Genomic DNA, 25,204 nt, shown 5'->3' with positions numbered 1-25,204 from the left:
CGTCTCGATTACTGTAATGCACTACTCCCCGGTCTCCCGAAGTCCAAAATCAAGAGCCTTCAGCTGGTACAAAATGCTGCCGGAAGGCTTTTAACTAAGACAAGAAAGTTTTATCACATTAGCCCAATTTTAGCTAACCTGCATTGGCTCACTGTTAATTTAAGGTGTGATTTTAAGGTTCTGTTGGTAGTATACAAAATCATGCATGGACTTCCTCCCCCATATCTTTCGGATTTAATCTGGAGGAATCTGCCACACTAAAACTGTGAAAATTTGGAGGCCTGCCTCACTGAGATAAAAGAATGGATGTCACTCAACTTCTTGCGCCTTAACTCTGAAAAGACCGAAATGTTAGTTATAGGTCCATCTAAATGCTGTGACTTGTTCTCAAAAACTGCTCTGAACATTGACAAATGTAATATCACCCAGAGTGACTCAGTCAAAAAATGTGGTGTCATATTTGACCCTGAACCGTATATAGCTCGCGAGCCATAAGTTCCGGCCCCCTGATCTAGAGCCTGCAGCATTGCTCAAGATTTTGGGACAGAAATCAACTGGACAATCGGTTATTATCTATATTTTGTGTCCCTTGGTGTGTTTGGTTTTGTCTGTGAATCCCGTTGCAACATCCATTGCAGCCTGGTCATTCTGGAAGGGAGATTACCTCGTGTACCGCTCCCTCTCAAGATTTCATGTTCCCAATGTTGAGGTTTTTGAGTTTTTCCTTGCTCTTGTGTTGGTTTCAAATCAGAGGATGGTGTAATTGTGGTCCGTGCAGCCCTTTGAGACTTTTTGTGATTAAGGGCTATACGAATAAACATGACTTGACTTGTGGGTATTACTGCCTCGTAAAAACTTACATGTATACTGGAGATTGCTCTCTAAAAATGCTTATTATATAGCCATCTTTGACAAATTTAACAGAGACATGTGAAAAATCTTACTCTTTTAATTAGCAACAGTTAAATTTAACGCAATGCATAGGTGTTCGTCTGCACGACTGCATCCCGACGTGAATGTGACAGCTGCGACGTCAGAGAATGACATAGCTCTGAAAGAGCTCACCAAAGGACACACGTAACTAACAACTATGAGAGGTTTGAGTCAATTACAGCAGTTTTATTTATCAACAGCGGACAAACTAAAAGGTCGAGCCACGTGTCGATGGAGATTGAAGTTCACAGTACTGTCATTTCCCATTTTTTGTTAACTATTTTTGGGGCCATGAAAGCAACAGCTGAAGGCTAACGTCACGTCTCGCAGCCATCTTGAAAATTGACGTCACCGCATGCGATATCCCGCCCGACGTAAAAGAGGCGTTTTGTTCGCTTTCCCCCGCCTTGAAATCGGAAAATCCGACTTTTGGAAGCTACTAGAACGCAGCATCAAGTCACAGCTAGCCGTGGTTACTCAGTTGTGTTCCTAAGTAACTTTGCAAAAGCGGGTGAGTTAAAAGCTATAAATATCCCTCGTAAATAACACTATTAAAACACAAACCATGAACATATACTGCGTTTATCTTGTTGGAAAGGTGAACCAGACGCGAGTTTTGACCGTCTTATGTTGAATTCACGTTAGCGAGCTAGCTCTGGCTAGCGATACTTAGCAGCGACGCTAACAAGTAGGTTGTGAGGTTTCTTTACGTTTTACAGTGACGAACAAGTGACAGCGAAACACGATTTTCATCTGTCTACTAATATTCTGAATATATGGATACCACAAAAGAGGGCTGATTCCTTAATGTTCCCCATAAAACGAACAGTCGCTACACTGCTTCCTGGCCAGCTGGGTGAACGTTACCATAATGTCGCCTCGCAAAAATCACCTGTCTTTACGTCCACTACAAAAATCCCCTCATTTTAAAACAACCAATGATTTTCTAAAAGCCAACTTCCGTCAAGGTTATTCAGGTGAAAGCCTGTTTAAATGTTCAATTCTGAATTTAGATCAGACCAAGAGTGTTGTGACAGCGTTGGAAGCAGCCTTGAAGTTGATCATTTTTTCTTTACGTAAACACAAATACAGTAATAAGCGAAACTGAATTGATGTGTCCTTAACGATGTACGATAGATTTGTCTTACTGTCGATTCATTCACTGATGTGAAACTTCCAAACCTGCAGGTGAACTGTATTGAAAGATTTGAGGGGAAACGCCATGGCACGTCTGGTAGCTACATGCAAGGAAAATGAAGAGGACTACCCTTTTCTTGCCAGACAAATCCCCCTTTATATTGATGACTCCTTGACGGTAGGTCATTTGATGTAAATGTTTCTTTGAAAATCACTTTTTTAATTTAAATTTTATTAAAGACAAATTGCTAGATTAACGAATTCCATTTTAAAGCGATGAGAATATTCTATGAAAGGGGCGGTAATGCACCAAAATGAAGTTGCCAAACACCCCTAAACTCGAAGAGTCTTATGGACAAGGGGTTTTGATGTTGTTTTTTTCCCTTGTTTTTGACAGATGGTGATGGAATTTACCGATAACTTCCTGGACGTCGATAAACAAGCCATTAGTAGTTCCCATTGGAAACAGTTCACAAAGGTTGGTACAATAGGAATCTTGGTGCCACCACCTATTTTTTTGGCATGCCTTTCTTGCTTTAAATTTGTTCCATTTGTGCCCAGGGTCTCTCCAAGTTGACCCAACATGGCTTGGCTGCATCCTTGTCAGTGGTTTCCAGTGAGGTTTGCAAGGCATTATCTCAGCAGGTGCCATGCGTGGGCTGCAGACGAAGCGTGGAGCGTCTGTTTTCCCAGTTATTGGAATCGGGCACCCAAGACTTGGGGCCGCTCACACTCAAGCCTATGGGGATACTCTCAGTCACCAAAGCTTGTTTATCCGACATAAAAAAGCTGTATAACCTGCTTTACATCCAAGGGTAAAAAAAAAATGCTGCTTTTAATGGTCTTTGTACAAACAACAAGTTTAAACATAGATGATTTTTTATCTTATTTCCCAAATTCTTTATATATTTTATCTCCTTTTTCATTTGTGGTCAGTGTCAATCAAGAGTTATGTGAATACATATTAATACACTTTTGTCGAAAAACAGGTCAAAGTTAAACGAAGTAATTGGTGGAATTCCGAAAAGTAAAAAGAGCAACCGATGCCAGTTACACTCGATGGACACAAACAAAGTCCGACCTGTGGGGTAAGAATATTCTTGTGCATGTGCTTTACATTGATAAAACCTCGATGTGTTGCAATACATTTAGTACAAGAGAGAATACTTTCGCTAGGCACTGTACGTTCAGGGGTGACCCAGATTTTCCCTGTTATTCACAAAAACAATAGTCGAAAACATTTGTCTTTTTTGAGGTGCAATTTAAAGTTTTTAACTAATTTTGCATTTTATATAGGCCAAGTTTTCTGAAAATTCATGGTCAATTTTCCACGATGAAGTAGCTCTTCTAACCACACTGTTTTTACATTGTCATTTTCAGGGGATGCTGGATGGATGTGTGGGAGAGGATGTCTAAGGAGTGCAGGGACGAGGTGACGCTTGTTGATACTTCCCGTCTTTTAGAGACACTGGAAACACACGTGGAAAAACACGGGTAACATTTGACAAATGCATGGTTTTTTGGAATATCTGCATGCTATAATAAAGTCTTTAAAGCCATTTTCCTTTCAGGGTGTGCAGTGACTGCAAGGCCAAAGTAATGAGGGCTTACGACATCCTAATTGGGGAAGTCGACAGCAGCGAGGAGAAAGACTATTCCGCCACCCTATACGAGGGTTTGTGCTGTTGCCCCTGCGAGCACCACATCCAGGTGTGCTGCGAGACAGAGTTTATCGCTCGTCTCCTTACCCGAGCAGAGTGCGATTTCGAAACGGGTTTCGAGTAAGTGACAATGTTTGCAGTACAAAAAGCATCATCTGTCTTTTTGAGCCCGTTGTTGGTTCCTAATTAATCCTTTTTTTTAGGATGCGACATACCAAGACAATTGATAATGCACAAGAGGAAGTGCTAACGTGTCTAGGCATTCATCTTTATGAGCGACTGCATAGGATTGGGCAGAAACTACGAGTGGAGGAACAGACATGGCAGATATTGCTCCATGTGGGCATCGATGAGTTGCGGAAAAGCTTTGAGGTACTTTCTTTGATGGCCACTACGTAAGTGAGTTGGTGTTCTGTGAAGCTGAAATTCCTCATGTGATAGCACTCCTAACACTGGAAACATTGTCTCCCTAGACTGCAGTGGAGAACATGCAGGGGATCAGTAGGCTGGAGCAATTAGTCGAAGAGTTGTCTGAGAAGGAGCGGGCAAAGCAGCTTAAGCAGGAGAAAAAGAGGCAAAAGCGGAAAAATCGTCGCCAAAACAAGTGTGGCTTTGACGTCTCTGAACAGGAAACCAGTGTTATGGGGAAGTATGATGAGGTAAGAGTCCCTCCTTTTTTTCTTCTTTGCTTTGTGGATGGGTTGTCAAGATGCAGCACTTCATTTTCAAAAGTCTCATTTTTTATATTTTACTACAAATGTATAGATGATTCCAACCCTTCATTGGAGTTAAATAAAAAGGTACCATTTTTGTTGTAAGGTTGGTATGACCCGACCAGGGTTTGAACCCCTGATCTCTTGTTTTGGGATGGACTCTCTACCCACAAAGCCAAGCTGTGTTAATAACTCGAGGCTAAGTGCCTCATTAATCCAACAGAGATACCCCAATGATCTTTTCAATGTCCTCAAAGTAGTTGTTTTTAACGTTTGTCATTTTGATAATACTTCTACATGTAATTACAAAGGCTGTAACCCAAAATAGAATCGAGACTAAGGTTTTGAAAATCTACTTGATTACATTTGCTTTTATTGAGAATGGATCTTCTTGTGGTCAATTTGTCCAGTCAACCTCCCAAGCATTCCAAAGTATGCACCAGCTGGCTATGGATTGTAATGTTAAACAAATGTAATACATTGGAGTGTACATTTATGTGGGTATTCCTTCTCATGCTCCATTTAAAATGGAACACCATCATCATTGTTATGATCATAACAGAATCACCTAATACAGAATTAAGCCTTCTATTTGGAAGCAAGTGCTACTTTGCAGTTGGCTTTGTCTTTGTGGAAAACAAATACAGGCAAGCAAGGCAGCAAAGTCAGGTTCTGAACTGTAAAACCTTTTTCCCCAAGCAAGCTTCAGAGTCACACAGCTCCTTCTGGCCGGAAGGACGGTGAATTGTATCTCAAACGTATTCAATAGGTCATTTAATGCAATGTGACCAAGGCTTACCGGTAAGCTCCGCTGTCAGCCTATCAAACTCCGAAACAAATTTTTTAGATTTCATCCATTTTGGAATGCCCGCTATCACCCATCACCAGCGTTATTTCCCCGTCCCAACCGGAAACTGTCATGGAAAACAGAATAAATCTCAAACATTTGGCCTGTTATTTTTTCTATTAGGCAGCACGACAGCGCAGTGGTTAGCACGTGTGCGGCACAATTCTGAGGTCATAAGATCGAACTTTCCTCTGTGGAGTTTGCATGTTCTCCCCATGCTAGTGTGGGTTTCCTCCGGGCACTCCGGTTTTCTCCCACATTCCAAAAACATGCATGTCAGGTTAATTGGCCGGTCCAAAACTGTCCCGAGGCGTGAATGAGTGAGTTGTCTGTCTCTGTGTGCCCTGTGACTGGCTGGCAACCAGTTCAGGGTGTCCACTGCCCGAAGGTAGCTGGGATGGGCTCCAGCACCCCCGCGACCCTACTGAGGATAAGCGGTGCAGGTAATGGATGGAAGATGGATGTTTTCTATTGATGCGTTGTGTATGAATACAGCGAACACTCGGGACTAATTTGACGCAATTCTTGGGACCCTTAAAAACAAGCGATAGTTTACTCCTGCAACTGGCTGGCTGACAGGGTCAGTATTCTTACGATTCTTTTGGTTATAATTTAAGCTTCAGCTTTGTATTCTTGGCCCATTCTAAAATTGTATTCAGTGCATCCATTTTTGTAGATTTGGATGTGACCTTGAACTTTATGGTCACAGCAAGGGTATACAGTTCATTTTAAGAGTCGACCATCTTGTTTTACCAACACTAACTGGTAATTGGGAGGGTGTTTATTGCAATTACGCAAAATAAATTATGTCCCAATGCCATGGTTTAGTATAAGGATCTCAAGTAGAAGCATTTTTTTGCCACAAGCATTATACATTTCAGCGATTGCTGCACAGTCACGTGAAATCCCGTCCTTTGCCCCTTCGTTACAGGCTCCACTCGAGGCTGAGGAGGAAAGTTGTACTGCCTGTGTGAACAGCAACAAGGGTCATAATGCATCACCTAAGACGTGCAAGGCATCAAGTTGTCCAGACAAACGAGTTCGAAAGCCACACAAGACGACCGCTGATAGTCCAAAATTCACCATAGCGAGTAAAGGAGGGAAACAAGTTTGTGTCTTTCAACCTTTTTCCATTTCTGCTGGGAGCGATTGCGGCTACTCTTCAAGCATGGACAACAGTGAAAGCAGTTCGCGGGAAGGTTCTGATGTGGCATGCTCCGAGGGACTATGCAACCACGAAGCAGGTCAGATATCTGCTCTGGGTTGACACAGTTTCATCTCGAAACTCAAGACTGGCGCATCCTGAATCGTTTTGGTCATTTGATTTCCATTACTTCTTTAAAGGTCAGTCAATTGAACACGACTGCGCAGAAGACAAAGAGGAAGCAACAGATAGCTGTGTTGACTGTTGGCCACACTCAGCGAAACAGCCTCAGTGCAAGAGTAAAAAGAAAAAGAGAAAAGGAAGTGATTCAAATAAGCAGGTATGCATAGTCTAATATAGGGTTCTCAAACTCTTTATAGCACTGAGGCTACATGGTTGGAACCCATTCTCCCGGGGGCCAGACTAGTAAATTAATGACATAAAAAGTGCCTTTTCTGGAGGGCTTGAGGGTCTTTGAGGCACGCAATCAAGGGATGTTTGAATATTTGGTTATAAAACGATTATTGATGGTTTTTCTTCAATATTTTTTCCTTCGCTACGATTTTCATCGTTTTTTCAACTGTTAGTTTAAAAACAAAAAACACAACGATTGAATATATTTCCACTACTGTTTTTTTTTACCTCAGAAACTCATGCGGATACATACTAACACTAATTTAAATGATTCGTTTTAATGATTTAAGTCTTTCTGCTTTTTATTTTGTATAAAATAGGTTTTACCTGAATATGGGAACTTGGCTGTTTTGATTTCATATCCATTATAGAAAGGATATAAGCTTTGTTAAACTTCTGCAAAGACACCTAGGGACTGTTTAATTAATTCTTGTATTTCTTATATTGCTGGTGACTTAAGTAAATCATATCGTGTTGGGTTTGCTCAATGGTCTCTGGTTGATTAATTGTAGTCTGCAAATACAGCTAGAGTGGGTGCTTCAAGTGACGCCTGGCTTTGGCGACATACAGTGAATATATTTAAAACTCATTTATGCGATGGAGTTCATTTTTCTCTTGTGCTTCTCTCATTATTGTCTCTTTGATGTGGTGGGCTGCAAGTTTTACACCTGTGGTCCGATGATTTCCATTTTTCTCTGGAAGTCAGTCTACTAACACGAGTATTTGAAATATGTTTACAGGGGCACAGTGTTGAAAATCGGAGTGTAAGACCATCCTGTGTTAGCAAAGCCAAAGATCTAAATTCCCCCAAATGTTGTGAAAAGACGGACAATTTTGCAGAAAAGCTACCTTGGGCAGTGCATGGAAAGAACCTTAACTCCAGACCGTCAGAGGCCAAAATGAGTCTAGTGGACCTCCTGGTAAGTGACAATCATCCAACTTAATTTATTACTTTTAAAATTCCATACACGGTATTCAAGTTCCTCTTTTCTTGCAGGATGATTCTGATGCGATTTCAGACGACGATAATTGTCTCACGCAAGCTGAAATTCAATCATTTTTAGAAAGAAACAGGTTGTTCTACAGGAACCGTCACAAGTATCGACAGCTACTGAAAGAGAAATTCACCAGCTATTGCTGTGCATGCGAAAGGAAGAACGTACACGGCTGCCGTTTTGCTGCTGACGGCATTAAATAAGAGCACTCATCTCGTGGAAATTGATAGTTGGCGAGGGTTACTGCAAATGCAGAAGATAGAATTTTGAGTAACAAATGTTTCGGTTGATTCTTTGTCAATTTAATAAGAGATCTGCCTCAAATTTCAAATCTCATGCCTTGATTGTCATTGACCAAGTGTTATCTCAGTGCTTGTTCAAGGGCTTTGAATAGAAGCGCAGAAGGAACATCTATAGTGAAGTTGTGACATGTATACATTGTGTTATTGGAGGGTGTTAGTCACAAGATATGTTCTTCTTCGGGACACTTCAGCATGGCGAAAAGGGTCTCACTGTAGTGTTTTTCAAAAATGTTTTAAAAGATGACATGAATAATTAAACATCCTTATAAAATGAGAATTTGGTCGTGGCAAAGCACATAATGTGAACATTTAATAAAGTATTTATTAATCCACACTCTTGTCACTGATGTTATTTAGAACATTGCTTCGCAACTGGTGTGTAGCTGGCCTATTTTCGAAAAAATAACGCGGGTCAATTATATTTCTTTACAGTAGATAGTGATAATGCCTTGCAAATGTGAGATGACACCTGCCGTTTCACTCTACAGAAAAAGATTGTTTACATAAGTTGATCATGGCCAAACGTAGTTTATTTTTCCCCTCCCTTTTTGGATACCTGTAGCAGCAAGATCGGCAAAAGTTATGGTAGGGCTCACGTTATAGCAAATTAATGAAAATACCCCAAAAGGTTTTATTTTTTGATATTGGACAATGCAAAGTAGACTGAATAGGATGCATGTTAGTTATTTTGACTACTACACCCCGCTGTTTTGACCATTATACAGACGCTGCCCTACTACGAGATGAGTTCCGGACTTTCGTAAGTTGAATTTGTTCGTAAGTTGCTTCAGTGCTATATTTTGTATGGGATGTATGTTTAAGGTTTGTTCTAAGTAACCTGTATTGCTTTGTACTAAAAAATAAACATTTCATAAAATAAAATGCTCTATAAAGATGAATAAATTAAAGTTTAACTTACTCTTGGCAGATAAGCTTCAACAGTTAGGCAACTTCCTCCTCCGAGGTAAAAAGTGGCCGAAAAAAAGCAATCCAACAAATTTCTCAACCGCATCAAGCTTTCTTATTCCACTTTCATGTCAAATGAAACGCCTTGCGTCTTTACACTTTACGCCAATCAAATTGAAGAGATGCATGAGATATTAAACAATAAAAATGTTCGGAAGATACAGTATAGAACCCTTACATACGAACTAAGAAGAGGAAGCAGATTTCTTCTTCGGGGTGGATGCTGGGTGACCTCCCACTGCGCCACACGCAGCAGAAAGAAGCACTACAGTAATGTCCTCAACTCGGAAAAAGGTGCACACAATACAAAATCTAACTTACAGCAATGTCCGGATATTTTTTGACACCCCTAAAAAAATGTATCTGCTGATTTACCAAAGTCGACTGATCGTAAGTAGGGGGGTGTCTGTGCACTTTACTTTTTTATCATTGGCACTATCGGCCCATAATGTTGCTGTTCTTTGATATTCACACCCTTTAGGACGGATCTGCTTTATGTAACCTAGGATATTTAAGAAAGGCTTATGAGACCGATTTGGCGTTTGTCATTGTGAGACAATTTTGAGACTCCCATTCTCCATGCAAGTTCAAAGGTTATTGATGTCCCCTCTCCTTATCGTCTACTAAACTATAAACGTATCAGTAATATAGTACTTCCATTTTTTATGAATTAAGCTTTTGGCTAAATAATACGCACGTCTCTTTAAAGCAGAGGTGTAAAACCCCTTTTTAGATTGGAGCCATACAGTAAAAAGGAACATTCTCTTGGAAGCTGGACTTGATAGCATAAAAAGTACCTTGGCTGGGGGTCTTTCTGGAGGCCCACAAGTAAAATACGATTTATGGATGTTAGATTTGATTAGATAACGGTTATTGAGTGTTTTTCTTTTTCTAAATGTTTTTCTTTCACTAAGAATCTGTTCAACAACTGCATTTTTAAAAAACGTTTTAATTTACTTTACAGTTTAACTCCAGGAAAACTCGTGCAGACTGGAAAGTGACAAAATAGCCTACAAACACTTTTAATTGTATATCTGATTTTCATTTTTTAATGAAAATGTTTACCTTAATATTAGAACTTCACGGTTAGATTTCATATTTATTATGAGCTAAAGTTTCTTTAAACTTCAAAGACACCCAGGTTCTTTTTATGAAGTGTTTTACATATCGCCTTTAATGGCGCGTCTGTGACTTATTTTTATGTAGAATAAAATCTAGCTGAGCTCCCTCAATCTTCTCTAGTTGATCAATGTCGAAGAATAAATACATTTATAGTGGGTGCTTTGCGAGTAGCCCCTGGCTGTGGCAATATCCAGTGGACATATTTAAATCTGCAGATCATTGTGGCTCATTTGTCTCATGTTCTTCTCTCAGCGTTTTCTATTCGGCAACATCAAATAATGTTACATTTGGATGGCAGGCCTCGAGTTTGGCACATATGGTTTATAGGGAATATTTCTTAGTCTTTTGGGATTTGCTGTGTTTTTTTTTTCTTTAGTTGAATGTAATCTATCTCTAGGTTAAACTGCACACTATTTTCAATCAAAGAAGTGGAGTTTTCCTCATTTGGGTCGCAGTTTGTAATTTGGGTGTGAAAGTGAGTCCCGGGGCGATTTTAGGTTCAAAACTTTAAAGGTGCTGAGCACCCAGAGAGTGGAGCTCATTACATTTCTTTCATCTTACAGTACTTCGAGAAGCAGAAGTCCATGCTGGTCCTGGAAGGATGACCACACACATAGCTTACGCAAATACAACAATAAGCTAGGCTGATCATTGTTGCATTCCATTCAATGCAGCTGTAATAAGGAATATTATCTGTTGATGATAACAAGCCAGGGTGGTACGGTAGTTGAGTGGTTAGTGCGTCGGTGGCACAGTTCTGAGGTCATAGGTTCAAATCCAGCTACCAGCCTTCCTGTGCATAGTTTGCATGTTCTCCCTGTGCCTGCGTGGGTTTCCTCTTAGCACTCCGGTTTCCATATTCAAAAAGACATGCATGTCAGGTTAATTGGCCAGTCCCTAGGTATAATTTATCCAGTGAGATGTCTGTCTCTGTATACCCTGTGACTGGCTGGAAACCAGTTTAGGATTGCCCCTGCCCACTGCCCAAAGATAGCTGAGATGGGCTCCAGCACCCCCGCGACCCTACTGAGGATAAGCGATGCAGATAATGGATGGATGGATAGGTGGTAAACTAATCGGGCAACAGAACCACTGTATAATGTACTCTTACCGAAGTACACCGGAGGCTCCACAGACTCCGCCACTATGCTGCAGTGAAGTATTTCGGACGCTTTATTTTGTTTTTAGTTTTTTTTAATAAAAAGGTCTTTTCTTCATCTATTAGCCTATCCTGTCCTTTATTAAGAAAAATGTTACAATTTTGGAGGGTTCTTGGTTGGCTGGTTACACCAATGGAGGGTCCTTTAGCTAGACCAGTTAAAACCACTGATTTAGAGCTTTTTTTAAATCAATATTTTCTGAATTTTGTGAAGGGAAATTGTTTAAAAGAAACACTTTCCACGTTTTCTTGACGAATCAGGAGAGCAGAACGTTGCCGCAGCAGTCGAGTGTCGTAGCAACGTAGTTCTTTTTTTGTAATTCCAGTAGATGTCGCAATATCCGAATTGAGCCGATGTGTGGATAACGAGAAGAAAGTGGGTGGCGCCCTGAATGCAAACAGTTAACGCAGATCGCGGCTTGTGTCATCCGGAGGAGCGCATGGATCTGCCTTTACGCACCAGTGGCGCCGTGCTTTTGGATGCTGCGTACTCCGAGACAGGAGCTTGAAGCATCCGAGGAAAAGGCGAGGGCGGTTTCCGTTGCATCCATTTACGCAACCTTGTCTGTCGGAAGACATCCCTTCGGTAACAACAAAACAAAAAAAAAATCAGACGGTTGGTTCGTAGATTGTGCCGGTGAGGGCTTGCTTATCGGCGATGGAGCGGTGGAAAGGCAGAGTGGCCCTAGTGACCGGAGCTTCGGTGGGCATCGGAGCGGCTGTGGCACGGACACTCGTCCAGCAAGGCATGAAGGTGGTGGGCTGTGCCAGGAGCGTCGACAAAATCGAGGTATTTACTCCAAACTAATACAGTATCATCGGCCATTAATCATCGCGCCCATTGCCTCTCAAGTAGCTCAGTGCAATGCATTATCTAACAGGCTAGCGCACACCTAAATCGCTTGCTAACATTAGCTTCACAACTTTAGCTAACGTTTGGTGACTGGATATTGACGGACACAATTATAATTTATAATTTAAACATCTATTTATAAAAATATTTTCTATCGATATTGAAAGTATTGTCTTGATACTGCGTTCATTTACGTTCGCCTGATGCTCTATCTCTATATGTACGGTGTGTATAAACAGGGAGAAATTTATATCTATCTGCCTAAATTAGCTTTGACGCAATGTTTCCCAACCTTTATTAAGACGAAACAGAAAAATAATCATGTTTCATTTTTGTTTCTGTGTTCTCTAAAGGCCTAGTGGTGTGCATGTATATAAAAAAATCTTAAAGGGAATGTGTAATATCTATTGCTTCATAGTGTTACAGAAAAACTTTCATTCATTAAAAAACATGGGTTTGAATACTAGTCAAAAATACACAACTATCATACCAATGTTAACTTTTATGAAAAGTCACAGGTAGAGAAATGTATTTATTTTGCACTCTAGAATCCCTACTTAGGTCGCTGCCATTTTTGTCCGGCATCTTGCTGCCACGCTGTGCCGCTTATCATCGGCCCTTATTCATACCAGACAACACTGTGCCACCTAGGGGTCAAATATTACACATTGGGGCCTTAATTTCTTAAAAAAACAATATTGATTTCATAATAAGGAAAAATAAATGAACTATCATATAAACGTGCATTTCTTAAATACTCGTGAGTTGAGAAATGTACATTTATTTTACACAACATGAGCCTCAACTTGAGGGAGCTGTTATATTTGTCCACATCTTGCTGCTATTGGTAGCCTACACAAAATACAAAAAAAAAACTTGCTGAAGGCTGGGCAAAAAGACTAGAACAAAAATTGTGCAGTTTGGTCACTTTGAAGCTCTGTATTTTTTTTTCTTTTTGTGTGAAAGCAAAAAGCTCTGTAAAGCTCTGTTGCCCATTTGTCCATGCCTTGGTACTATCACCACACTGCTTCACCATGCCTACTCACCATATGGGGCCGCCTCCACACAATAATTTCACTGGAAAAAGGAAGCAACACTCAGAACTGGGGGAGGCTCCTCGATGTGTGGACAAAGCTGATCCAAGCCATTCCTGCCATCTAATGGTGATTTATCATTCCCAGACAATTGATACTTACTAAGACCCAACCCTTTGTAGTTTTTTTTAAATTCGACAATAAAATCAAATTTTTACGTTTTGACACTCAGGGACAATGCTTTTGAAAACCTATTTATACGTTATGGCATTTTGTTAGTTAACACTCGTTTTCGGTTGCACTGGCGACAGCAACATCTAATGGTAAAAAAAAATCACACTGTTCCTTTAAAGGTTGAATTATAATGTTGCCTAAATTGACAATAAAAGGGAGCTTTTATCATTTGTGGCAACCGTGGCTCATTAGGTAATTAATACAGGCTATTCATTTTGGTCAATAATTTTGTTATTATTTGGGAAACTGGGATATTACCATCTTTTTAATATATATATATATATATATATATGATATATATTTTGTTTTTAGAAGACTGACCAAAAAATACTTAAAACAAGCACAAATTAATTGACGTTCCGACATGTTTCTTGTAAAGTGAGAAAATAATTTGGATTATCATAATTACACTATGTTTAAAAGTTTGTGTTTTGTGTTTTCCATGAGAAAGTCACACTTTTATTTATCATGAGTTGTCCAATGTCTGTGTTCTTTTGCCTTTATTAATATCTTCCTTTTATTGGCCACTTTCAGTTGTGGCTTTTTCTTTGCAACTTTGCCTTGAAGGCCAGCATCTCGGGATGGCCTTTTCAATTTAGACGTTGACACTGGTGATTTGCAGGTACGACAAAATTAAGCTGGTAGTTGAGGACCTGTCAGGGGTCTATTTCTCAAACTAAAGACTCTAATATCATTGTCTTCTTGCTTTGTTGTATCTCACACTACTGTTTCTGCTCTGTTAAAGCCTGTTTGTGCGGTTTTCTAAAGAGAACAGTATACACCGCTACAGGAGATCTTCAGTTTCTTGGAAATTTCTCAAATGGAAAAGTCTTCATTTCTTAAAATATTAATAGACTGTCGCATTTCATATGAAAGGTGATTTTTTTTTCCGGCAATCCAAAACATCAATCACGCGGACAAGTGTGATGCTCCAGTTACTCGACTAGCTCAAAGGAAGGTCTGTTTTAAAGCTTCTCTAACCAGCTAAACTGTGCTAACATAATACACAAGGGTTTTCTAGCTATCCATTAGCCTATCAACGCAATTCCCAAACACAATGCACCATTTGAATACTGGAGCGACAATTGGTGGAAAATGGGCCTCTAAAATAGACATTTGCAGCTGAAAAAGTCATCAACCACATTAACATTTATGGGATGCATTTTTGATGATACTGATATTATTTCTAGAAAACAGCGCTTTTCCTTAAATAAAGGACATTTGTAGGCGACCCCAAACTTCTGAATGGTCGCATACGTGCAATATTCTTACTTTATTTGAATTATTTTACTAATTCTTTCAGTGTCAGGCAACTTTTTAAAACAAAACCGGTTGTTAGAAACACTGGTTGAAAAACACTGGTCAAACGTATAGTATTGTATTTAAAACGTATGTCTGTGTATCTATCTGTCTATCTGGTTTATGCTATTGTGTAACCCTACTCTAAAGAAATTGGGTAAAAAAAGGACAAATTGCATACGGACCCCCCCTTTAAACGCATCTTCATTTAAGTTTGTATCTATAATGGGGTATGTGTACCTTTAGTTTCAGACAAGCATACAAAAAAGCCTTCATATTTACATAATAAAAAAAACTATCATGTTGTCATTTCAGGAAAGTGGTAACTTCTTTAGATAACATAATTTAACAGAAAACGCTACATAATTTAAACCTCCTGTTGTCTTCGGGTCAAAATGAGCCACCATTGTATTGTTCAAAACCCAGAAAAAAAATTCATAAACAATTTTTTGTTTAACTTTAAATGTAATGACTTTTCCTAGATTGGTCCCAACAGTAAAATAAATGAAATATTGTATTTCTTCACATCGTAAGGCAATCTGTATAAAACAGTACAACGACCGCCCTTCAAATGAGGACACCACAAGCGTGAAAAAATATTTACTATGACCTGCTAATGAGGATATATAATGTTGATATAAAATGTACCGAAAAATATGGACCATAGTGCGCACCTGATTATAGGCAGCACCCAGTGCATTTTTAAAGGAAAACTTTTTTTTTGTACATATATAAGCCGCGCCCGACTATAAGTAGCATGTGCCCATATTGAAACATGAGATATTTACAAAGAAATACGGTACGCAGAAAGAGTTTTAATGATATATGGTAACTCAACGTTCCGACGACCCAGTGGTGGGCCGCCGTACCTTGATTAAGTCAAGTCAAGTCATGTTAATTTGGAAAACCCCTAACCTCAAAGAGTCTCAAAGGGCTGCACAGACCACAGACTATTGCAACCTACTTTTACTATTATGACACCATTTTCTGATCTAAAACCTACATGAGGGCAAATAATACACAGATATTGTCAACATAAAATATAGGTTATTCATATGCTATAGAATAGAAGTGTGTTTTAACATTTCCACTGAGGTTGCAGATCAAATCTCAGGGGGAAGAGCATTCCACAGCACCGGGGCCCGAATGGAGAACGCTCTCGAACCCGCGGATCTCTTCTTGGCTCTTGGGATCACTAGTAGACCAGCATTTTCAGAGCGAAGGCTCCGGACCGGAACATAGGGGGAAATTAAATCGGAAAGATGTGAGGGAGACAGTCTATGCATATTTTTGTATACTACCAACAGAACATTAAAATCACATCTTAAGCTATCAGGGAGCCAATGCAGGTTAGCTAAAATTGGGGTAATGTGATCAAACTTTCTTGTCTTAGTTAAAAGCCTCGCTGCAGCAAACAAATACGTGTCGATACAATGTCACCATTTACTGAAAAACGTCGTGCCACATATCATTTGAACGCGCAAACTCTTGAGATTCAAGATCGGATGACAACTTAACATTACGTCCGCTGGCCGTCTTCAACATCTTTGAATGTCTGTGAAAATGGCTTAGTTAAGGACAATTCATAGAATCCAAATATTTACTCCAAAACACACGATAAGTATAAACAGATGAATACAAATCCTCCTAAAATATTTCTGCTACGTTGTAGGTTGCTTCTAGTAATCCGATCGTTTTGCCACATTATTTCAGTTCACAAATAAACACTCTTAAAATTATTCCCAATATGCTCTCCCCTTCCGATTAACACCTTTTCCACTACGAGGGTCGGTTAATGCTAGTTTTATCCATGCTCAAAGCGCTAGTTACATTAAATTTGTGTCTTCCTCGACACATACAGTATATTCCACCTGTCTCACGCTCACCTTTTCTGCTCGGCCGTTAGAATAAACATATAAATTAGCCGCATCCTTGCATAAGCAGCAGGGTTGAAAGCATAGGTGGAAAATTGCGGCTTATAGTTTGAATTTTATGGTACATGCAAACACTTGAAATGCAAAAATCTTCTTCTGGTGGCATAGCATTTTGCAAATTGTATCTAAAATTGTAATTTCATTATACTATGTATAACTTTTTTCCAACCTTTCTCGTAAAACCATACCAAATGAATATATTTGAGACTATTTTGAGTTTTTTCCTAAATACTAAAATTGATAGTTAAATAAGTAAAGAAACAAGAAAAGTAAGTTTAAATGAGTGAAATTACAGACAAGATAAAAAAAGTCAAGATTTTAACTCATTCTTCTTGCTTGCAATTTCTATCGCAGTTGCTGAATCTATTAATCAATTTCTCGCTGTATATGTCAATAGTTTACCTGTAGTAGGTAAAGCTCGCCGCAGTTTGTGCATGCGCCAGCAGGCCCAGGTCATACCTGTAGAGCACCTGTTTTCCGCAGGAAGTTCGTTTTGATCGCATCTCTTTATTTACATTTTGTAGCATCTCCTTTTTGTGACCTTAGCTCTTAGTTCTGGAAAGGTAAACTGCAAGGTGTCTGAGAAAAAAAGGAGAATGGTGACAATTGAAACAAAGCAGGAAACAATAGTAAAACACAATCACGGTGTTCATGTGAGTGACCAAGCCAAGGAGTACAGTGGGAAGCAGCGAGTGCTGCTTACAAAGCCGCAGAAGAATTTACTACAATAATTTCCAAGGGATGTTATATTCCTGTTGCAAAAAACAGCGAAGAGTAAGACGAACACGAGAAGCTGGCCTCTACAAAGAATATTAGAGAGGTGCTGGGGAGGTGGTATGAAGTTGCTGTTTTGTTAAAAAAAACTGTACACTTGCCTTTGAATAGGAGGCAGAGACAAAACCTCCTTGTTTTTGTTAATGTGCAGCCTTCTTTCAAGATTTTTTCATTTTCCTTGCCTTTATGTGGGTTTCAGATCACAGAATTTTGTAATGGTCGTCCGTGCAGCTTTTTGAGACTTTTTGTGATTAGGGCTTTACGAATAAACATGACTTCAAAAGACCTGTAGAAAGTGATAGTGCTGCGAGTCCATCTGAATGAGCAGAATAAAGTGAAGAAGGAAAACAGAAACTGGCAAAAGAATATTGTGCCGTTAAATTTTCTTCACGTTCATTTAAAATTACAGTAACATTAATTTTAAGGGTACAGTTAGTGCCTACAAATTATGAAATGTCGTGTGAGGTCCCCGATCCCCGCCCCCTTCTACCATGCTATGCTGATTCTTTTATGATAAACTTGCATTTTACTTTGTTATTATTGTGTTGTATATCTTATTACTGATTTTTTTAAGCTTAATCACTATTTTAATGCGTTTCAGTGATCAGGAAGATGTGATTTATACCTTTTTTAAAATTCACTTTGATCCTTTTGGGAGGTCGGGAACGTGCCATTCGGTTTTGAATCATTTCATATTGGGGAAATTGACTCGTCAGACGAGCATTTCGAGCTACAAGTATGAGTCTGGAAAGAATTAAGCTCACATGTAGTAGAAATACCCTAGCAAAATGTGGTGGCACCCACTCTCTCTACTAGTATTTGGCACCAGCCTGCTAATGTGTTCAAGTCTTTGTGAGATCGGTTTCTTTTGTGTGACCTTCTGCAGCAAAGTCACGGAGCAGCAGCAGAGCATTGACCACAGCCAGAACACTTTTCATCCTGATCTGTCAGAAGAGGCAATCACGGTTGTCCAATTCCAAGTATTAAAGCAATTGATCACGAGTCTTCAGCAAGAATCAAATGTCCCTCCAAATCAAATCAATTTTTTGGGGATAAGACTTTCTATACGACAAATTACAACTTAAAGTGTTGTTTAAAAACTCTGTTTCTTCTCAACCAAAATCTCCTTTCAACATTCTTAAACCCTTTTCCTCTCATGACTGAACTAAAAAAAAGATCTGAACATTTATGATGTGTATCTACTTTCAGGTTTAATTTAAATAATGAGAAAGTCTATCGAAATTACACCATTTAACGTTATGCTTTTAATGCAAAAGAGGCTATCAACTGTGTCCATAATGTTAGCATTAGGAGTCCACAAAGTTAGCATTTACAAAATAGCTACAAAAGTGATGTTAGTCGCTTATGCAGCAAAAACATTAGATACATCTAGGCCAGGGACTCCCTGAACAGAATAGATTAGGCCAAAGCGATCTAATGATTTTTCTTTTGTTTTTTTTATCACAGTCTGGTTTAAGCCTGAATGTTTTCTTTCTTCTTACGCCAGGTGTTTTCCAGTCACAGCCCATGATCAAACATTTACTGGCCCGCTGACTCTGTCATAAAATTTGTAATATGTGGCCCGCCAGTAATACTGACTGTAGTATAAAATACATTTCTACCAAAAACAAATTCACCATTTCATCAGATAATGGCAGTAGCCCTTTGGCCACCTTGCCCTTGGCTTTCTGTTCGGATTTTAGCCCACCCCATTTAAAACATGGCGACTTTAAATAAAAAGAGAAGTGTACTGTGACGGTCGCCATTTCCAGGACAAGTGCAAATTGGAGCATTTTTTTCCACCGAAATCTAAAACCACTGCGTCTGTCTAATCTGCCAAGAGACAGTGTCTGTTTTCAAAGAATATAATATCAAGAGGCACTTCCAGACAAAACATGCTGACTACAAAAAGCTAACTGAAAATGAACGGCGTGAAAAGGTAAAGCAACTGGAAGTTGTTTTAACGGCATTGCAGCGGTTTTTCTCGAGATCCTGCGAGTCAAATGAAAATGCAACGAAGGCGAGCTACGAGGTCGCGACGCTGATCGGCCAGCACTGAAAACGTTTCACGACGCGTACATTTATTAAAGGATGTTCAAAGAAATCCAGGCTGAATAGTTGACCCTCACACATCTACAGTTTACCAAATCTGGCCAGCTTTCTTAAAAGTTTGGACACCCCTATCTTAAGCTAAAGAATAACATGTATGGACAGGGCGTGGTATGAACAAAGATCTGTTTGACTATGGGATGTAATCCGTCACAAAGTTACTCATCCTAATTTCACGGGTATGTCAGATATGCACACACAGATTTGCTGTTGTATGTATTTATCATGACTTACTACTTGTGAACTTTTAACTTTGCTTATGATTTGTTACATGGAATATTTCAATGTTTGCAGGCAATACAGGTAATGTTTGAAATTTTCACAATAAAATGTATTTTCCAGACTATGAGGTGCACCCAAAAACCCTGAATTTTTCAGAAATTTGAATGTGCGCCTTAATCGGGTGAGCCTTATATGTGGACCTAATTCGAAATGCATTACCTTAATAGTGCAATCATTGAACAGTCGACACATTTTATTGCTGACCCCGGTTGCATATAAGTGGTAGCAATGCTGCTCAAACTGGATAGCAATGGTTCGAGCGCTGATTTTTAATCATCAGGCCGCTACGGATGTGAATGGTTGTTAACAATTGCATAACATTGAATGCAATGGGAATCAAACCTGGATCAGGTTGGGGAGTGTGCCAATTTCTATCCACTAGACCATACAAAAGTCACACAAAAAGGCATTAGGTCTTGTTATACTATTTTTGGTTACGGGACCAGATGATGAAGGTGCTGTAACTGAGTCAGATCAGGGGGCTTCTCCTGCAACTGGTAACCATGAAAAACAGTAGTGGCTGTTTCTTGTGGGGGAAGTAACCCCTACCCCAAAAAATGGCCTGGAGAGGGATGGGCGCCACCAGGCTGTGCCTGCCCAAGTCACACCACAAAAGATGGTACCCCAACAACCCTGGCGGTTAAGGGATCATTAAACCCTAAACCATACATGTTAGAGTGGAGAGAGAATTTTGTTTAACTCTTTCGAAGATCAACTAAGCATCGAAAGTGCGATACATTTTGAATATGTGTGGCCATGCTTTTATTCATATAATTCAGGACGACCAAATTACTTCCCACAATACCAATATCTTCATTGAGCTCAGAACAAAATATTATCTGGCACATATTGCAGTTTGCCGAAACAGCCCGTTCCCATATTCCTGACCGTCTGCCCCATTCGCGCTTATGCTGCAGCATTTGCAGAAATCTGCTTCCGCGACATGTCTATGCTGCTATATGCGCTAGCTCTTACTGTCAGAACGACCAAATTACTTCCCACAATGTGCTTATCGTCATTCACTTCAGAATCTTGTGGTCTTGATAAAGACTTTGCAAGTCGGCTGTACCACGGAACAGTTTAACATCTGACAATATTCTCACGGCCTGGTCCAATAATTACATCAACAGTTTGCTACCGTGACTAAAACCATTGTGATAATGTTTTTTTATGTGTCGTTTGTTTTCCTACTTGGTGTAGTGCTGGGTCTCCAACCTTTTTCAAGCAGAGCGCTAGTTTTTGTTACTAATCAGGGCAAAGGGGCACCCAGCTTGATATGCATTTCTAACACTAAAACATTATCATTTTATTACTATGTTGTAGCTTGTTACTATGTTACTAGATTAACCATTGGATTTAGGGTAAAATAGACTCAGTCAACCATTAAAAATATAATTTTACTAGAAAATAACAATGACCCAGCATTGGTGAGCTATTTTCAAAACAGGTCTGAGGAACCTCAGGTGTCCCAAGCGGGCACCACGTTGGAGACCGCTGGTCTAGTGGGTTGGTTGCATTCCCATTGCATCCAAATCCAAGCAATCAGATGCAATTGATCAGTAATATACGGCTGATCAATCAATGCATAAATATGACAGTTTAAAAAAAAATAAAATTCAGACCTAGTTCATGTAATAGTTTTAATTCCCTGCACCTTATAGTCCGGTGCTCCTTTATATATAAAAACAAATATTGCAAAAGACTATTTTTTTGGGTGGCGCGCCTTACAGGTTATGGTGTGCAAAATACAGTATTTGGTTAATTCTTAACTGAAGATAGGAACATTTCCTCATATCAACATTGTTTGGCACCGTGACACAGACATTCTTGCCTCCTCTAAGGAGGCCGTATGGCTTTGCACCTTTCTTATCTTGTCAGCCAATAATTAAGCCTCCCTCTGTCTCAAATTGTCTTAGCGCTATCAGTGGCACTAGAGGTCAACTCCCTGTACACGAGTTACTCTTTGATGTGCATTTGCTTTTGTAAGCTTGTGACTCGCTTTGCTTGATAGCAGTATTGTATTTTTGGGTCCAAACGAGTAACAAAAGTAAGCATAGACGTGTCCTTTTAAAACAATATACTACACTTAATTTAATATCTTTACAAGGCTTTAAAAGCAGCGGGGGAACCCTGCAATAGGGTCAGATTGCTTTGCAGCCAGATAGTAAAAGTAAGCTACAGTATATTTTCCAATATCATGTGAATCTGTACTGGAAACCCTGTGTGCATTTTAATTTTATACATCCTTATTATTCACATTATGAAAAAAGTAAATAAGTAACGCCTGTTTCTGTAAGAACTACTGTTAACATGCAAACATGTCTCACACCTTAGCAACAAGCACATGCGTACTAGTGAGTGTGACTTAAGCAAACGACTACTTACCGCCACTGTGACTTTGGTCACATGTCCTCTGCTGTCAATAGTTAACTGCAGCAGCCTGTCCAGGCCTCTGTCATGTACTTCTTAAACTTACTAGCAAGTCCACTTATGAGAGGCTGTAAACCATACTTGCTCTCACATATTACACCATACTCTCAATCATGCAGACACAGACATACCCATGCACACATATACTACTATACTCCAGCACACATACTATTGTCCTCTCTCACACACTACTACAGACTCTCACACTATTAAAATTGCTATTACAATAGGGTTTTTTTCACACCTAGTGTAATGATCACCTCAACTCTGTGTGGTTTTACTTTGGGTAGTTTTGGTAACCAAGGTAATGCACACTGATCTGTGAGTATTTGTTGTACAGTTCAACGTCAAACTGGAGTTGCTCCCATTATAGTAGTTTGTGTAGATAGTATTGTAGTGTGTGTGTATGAGAGTATATTGGTATGTGTAAGAGATTGTAGTTGTGTGTTTTAGAGTAGGGTGTAAGAGCGTGTAGTGTGTGTATAAGAGTTAAGCCATAAGTGTGAGAGTGTCTAGTAATGTGTATGAGAGAATAGTAGCATGCATGAAATAGTGTGCGTAAAAGGATATAGTAATGTGTATGGAAGTATAATAGTGTGCGTTAGAGTGTGAGTGTGTGTCTGTTGCTAAGGTGGGAGACATGTTTGCATTTGTTAATTAGTTAGATTTTAGCCAGAGTATCTGTATTGTGCTTGATTGATTAAGAGTTAGGAAAGACTAAAGCACTAAAGATGATACAATAGCAGCCGATTGAAGGATGATACGAGTGATCAGTTGCTCTCTGTCTCATCCATTTTGATGGTAGCTTTGTTCTTGAAATGTTGCAGAGTTGAGATGTGAGACAAAGCCAGTATTGTACACTCTCTGCTATGTAAACTGGACTGTAACGGAGCCAAGAAAGTGGGGGGTGCAAGTGTCTGTCACTGACCAATTGTACCCGACTTCCTTTTGGTGTGCATTTCTTTCACTAATCAAAATAAGGGTGTTCTTGTTCTTTTATTGTTAGGAGGGAGCAGATGGAACCTCTTTTAAATTAGATACTGTGCATTATTTTTTTTATTACATTTAGTGCAAACTCCAAAAGAAAAGTTTAGTTTGGCACTTGTATGGTTGTAGTATTTGTAAAGCTTTTTCCTGCAGGCAGGGGGGGAGTGAGACGTGTGGTCACCATGGGCTTTCAGCAGGAATGGGAGCGATGGGGCCACATCCAAGTAGCAGCAATACACTTAACGTTAACTCTTTTGAGACCGGCAAACAAAATAAAACACAGTTGTACAGCACATTGCGGATGGACAAAACTTTGTGTGTCTTGTGCCTAAAAATAATTTTCTGGTGTTCAAAAGTTGTCCCTACATTTCAATTTTGGCACTGCAAAGTTGCAGTTCAGGACCTGAGTCGCAACCGTTGCACTCTTTGATTGAACTATTTGGTTCAGATTTAAACTGCATTTTTAGATTGGAAACCACAACCAATAACTATTAACATCAATAACTCAGAAAGTTAGGTGAGGGTTTTGAGAGAATAATTTTGATAGCAGGGCTTAAATATGATTTTTTTTTAAATAGTTTGTTTCGTAAAGGAAGTGTTCTTTAAGTACAGGGCATGATGAAACAAGTATTATTCATAAAGGACTGGGTGGATTGGTGGTGTCAGAATGTCTTTTTTGTTACTTCTTTGTTATTATTTTACAGCTTAATTGTTGTTGATTTGTAGTATCTGGGCTGTTAATCCTTTTGATTCTGCAATGAATTAATTTTATTAAGATCAAGAGAACTTTCTAATAGGGTCGGTTCTTTTCGTATATTCATTTCTGCACACAAGAGTCACGTCTGCCACTACTTTGTATTCTATTTTATCACTGAATCAATCGGGACTTTATCAACCAAAGAATAATCAATTATACATCCTTTTGAAGTTGAACATCTACGTTTACAGGAGTAAGTCCACAAGTCCTTGAAAAGTATCTACAAAGGTGTCTACTACAGTACTTTTTGTATTATCTAAATTTGAAGTTGTGTTCATTTAATCTGATGAGGTAAACACAAAGCCAGTCTGGTGACCTCTTTAAGTTATTGTACCACTGATGTGTGCTGTCTTTTATGTGCTTATCACCTTTAAGGTTTAAAATGTACTGGCCTTGACACTCCCAGGTCGGGCCTCCTGTTGCAATAGTTGAGACAATCTCTGTCCCCTCTTGTAGATGTCCACTTTACTTCCAGTATGTGTAAATTTATGTGAGGGAGCATCTTGATTTGAAGAAAAAATAAAAATTGGAACCTACCACAGAGTTTGTGGCAGATACAATGGCTTGACATAAAGCAAAAATGAATCAATAATGTTATGTCATTATATTTTATGTTGTTTTTCTTATGCTGTCATAAACTCTCTCGCTTGCTATAGATAATGTATTCGGACTCGATTAAAAACATCCCAATTGACAAATTGACAGCTTAAGCAATCACAATATTTCATACAAAATTCCAAGTTACCGCAAAGGAACATCTTGGCACTTCAAATGTTTGTTTTTCTTTGCATGTTTGCAAGCAAGCTACTATCCGCTTAATGGAAAACGACATAATACACCGGGATTAAAAAAGGACTGTAGCATGTGCATTCTTGAAAAGGGCGACTGCTCCTTTGTGAACTAATAGTATTAAGAGATGTTAAATATCTGTTCTGAAGTCTGTCATCTTAGCATGTATTTCTAAAAATAAAGTTGTGAGTATCAGAGCTGTGTCTTTTCCAAGACTCATGATTAAATTATGATTCAGGAATGTATTCGATTACAAAACGATTATTTAGGGTTTTGTTCCTGAATATTTCTTTCTTCAGTAAGATTTAATCTTATGTTGTGTTTATCAA

At 39.2% G+C, this 25,204-nt stretch overlaps 2 protein-coding genes across 5 annotated transcripts in view; both read left to right on the top strand.

Annotated features, from left to right (window-relative positions):
* The first annotated feature begins 1,078 nt into the window (after positions 1-1,078).
* On the top strand, positions 1,079-8,480 carry ggnbp2 (gametogenetin binding protein 2). 4 transcript variants are annotated; one of them, XM_088321764.1, is made up of 13 exons: positions 1,079-1,097; positions 2,122-2,248; positions 2,468-2,548; positions 2,632-2,885; positions 3,060-3,158; positions 3,451-3,564; positions 3,627-3,851; positions 3,935-4,103; positions 4,205-4,390; positions 6,223-6,535; positions 6,636-6,775; positions 7,590-7,769; positions 7,847-8,480. In XM_088321764.1, exons 2-13 carry the CDS (start codon positions 2,156-2,158, stop codon positions 8,045-8,047), a joined length of 2,055 nt encoding a protein of 684 aa, XP_088177890.1. In that variant the 5' UTR covers positions 1,079-1,097; positions 2,122-2,155; the 3' UTR covers positions 8,048-8,480. The 4 variants fall into 4 exon arrangements, with proteins under 4 accessions (XP_088177890.1, XP_088177888.1, XP_088177891.1 ...); XM_088321762.1 differs by lacking the exon at positions 1,079-1,097 and adding an exon at positions 1,149-1,444; XM_088321765.1 differs by lacking the exon at positions 1,079-1,097 and adding an exon at positions 1,150-1,444 and having other exon boundaries at positions 3,642-3,851.
* A 3,263-nt stretch (positions 8,481-11,743) lies between these two features.
* Positions 11,744-25,204, top strand: part of dhrs11a (dehydrogenase/reductase 11a) — a 39,452-nt gene continuing 25,991 nt past the window's right edge. The window contains exon 1 of the mRNA XM_088320535.1: positions 11,744-12,183. Coding sequence (XP_088176661.1) covers positions 12,052-12,183 — 132 coding nt within the window. The 5' untranslated portion in view covers positions 11,744-12,051. The remainder of the gene's footprint in view (positions 12,184-25,204) is intronic.

This window comes from Urocampus carinirostris, chromosome 17 (assembly GCF_059441175.1).
Source record: "Urocampus carinirostris isolate Australia breed hairy pipefish chromosome 17, RoL_Ucar_1.0, whole genome shotgun sequence".
NCBI classification, from domain to species: domain Eukaryota; kingdom Metazoa; phylum Chordata; class Actinopteri; order Syngnathiformes; family Syngnathidae; genus Urocampus; species Urocampus carinirostris.
The sequence above is the reverse complement of the archived record's forward strand: the minus strand, read 5'-3'. Positions and strand labels throughout refer to the sequence as shown.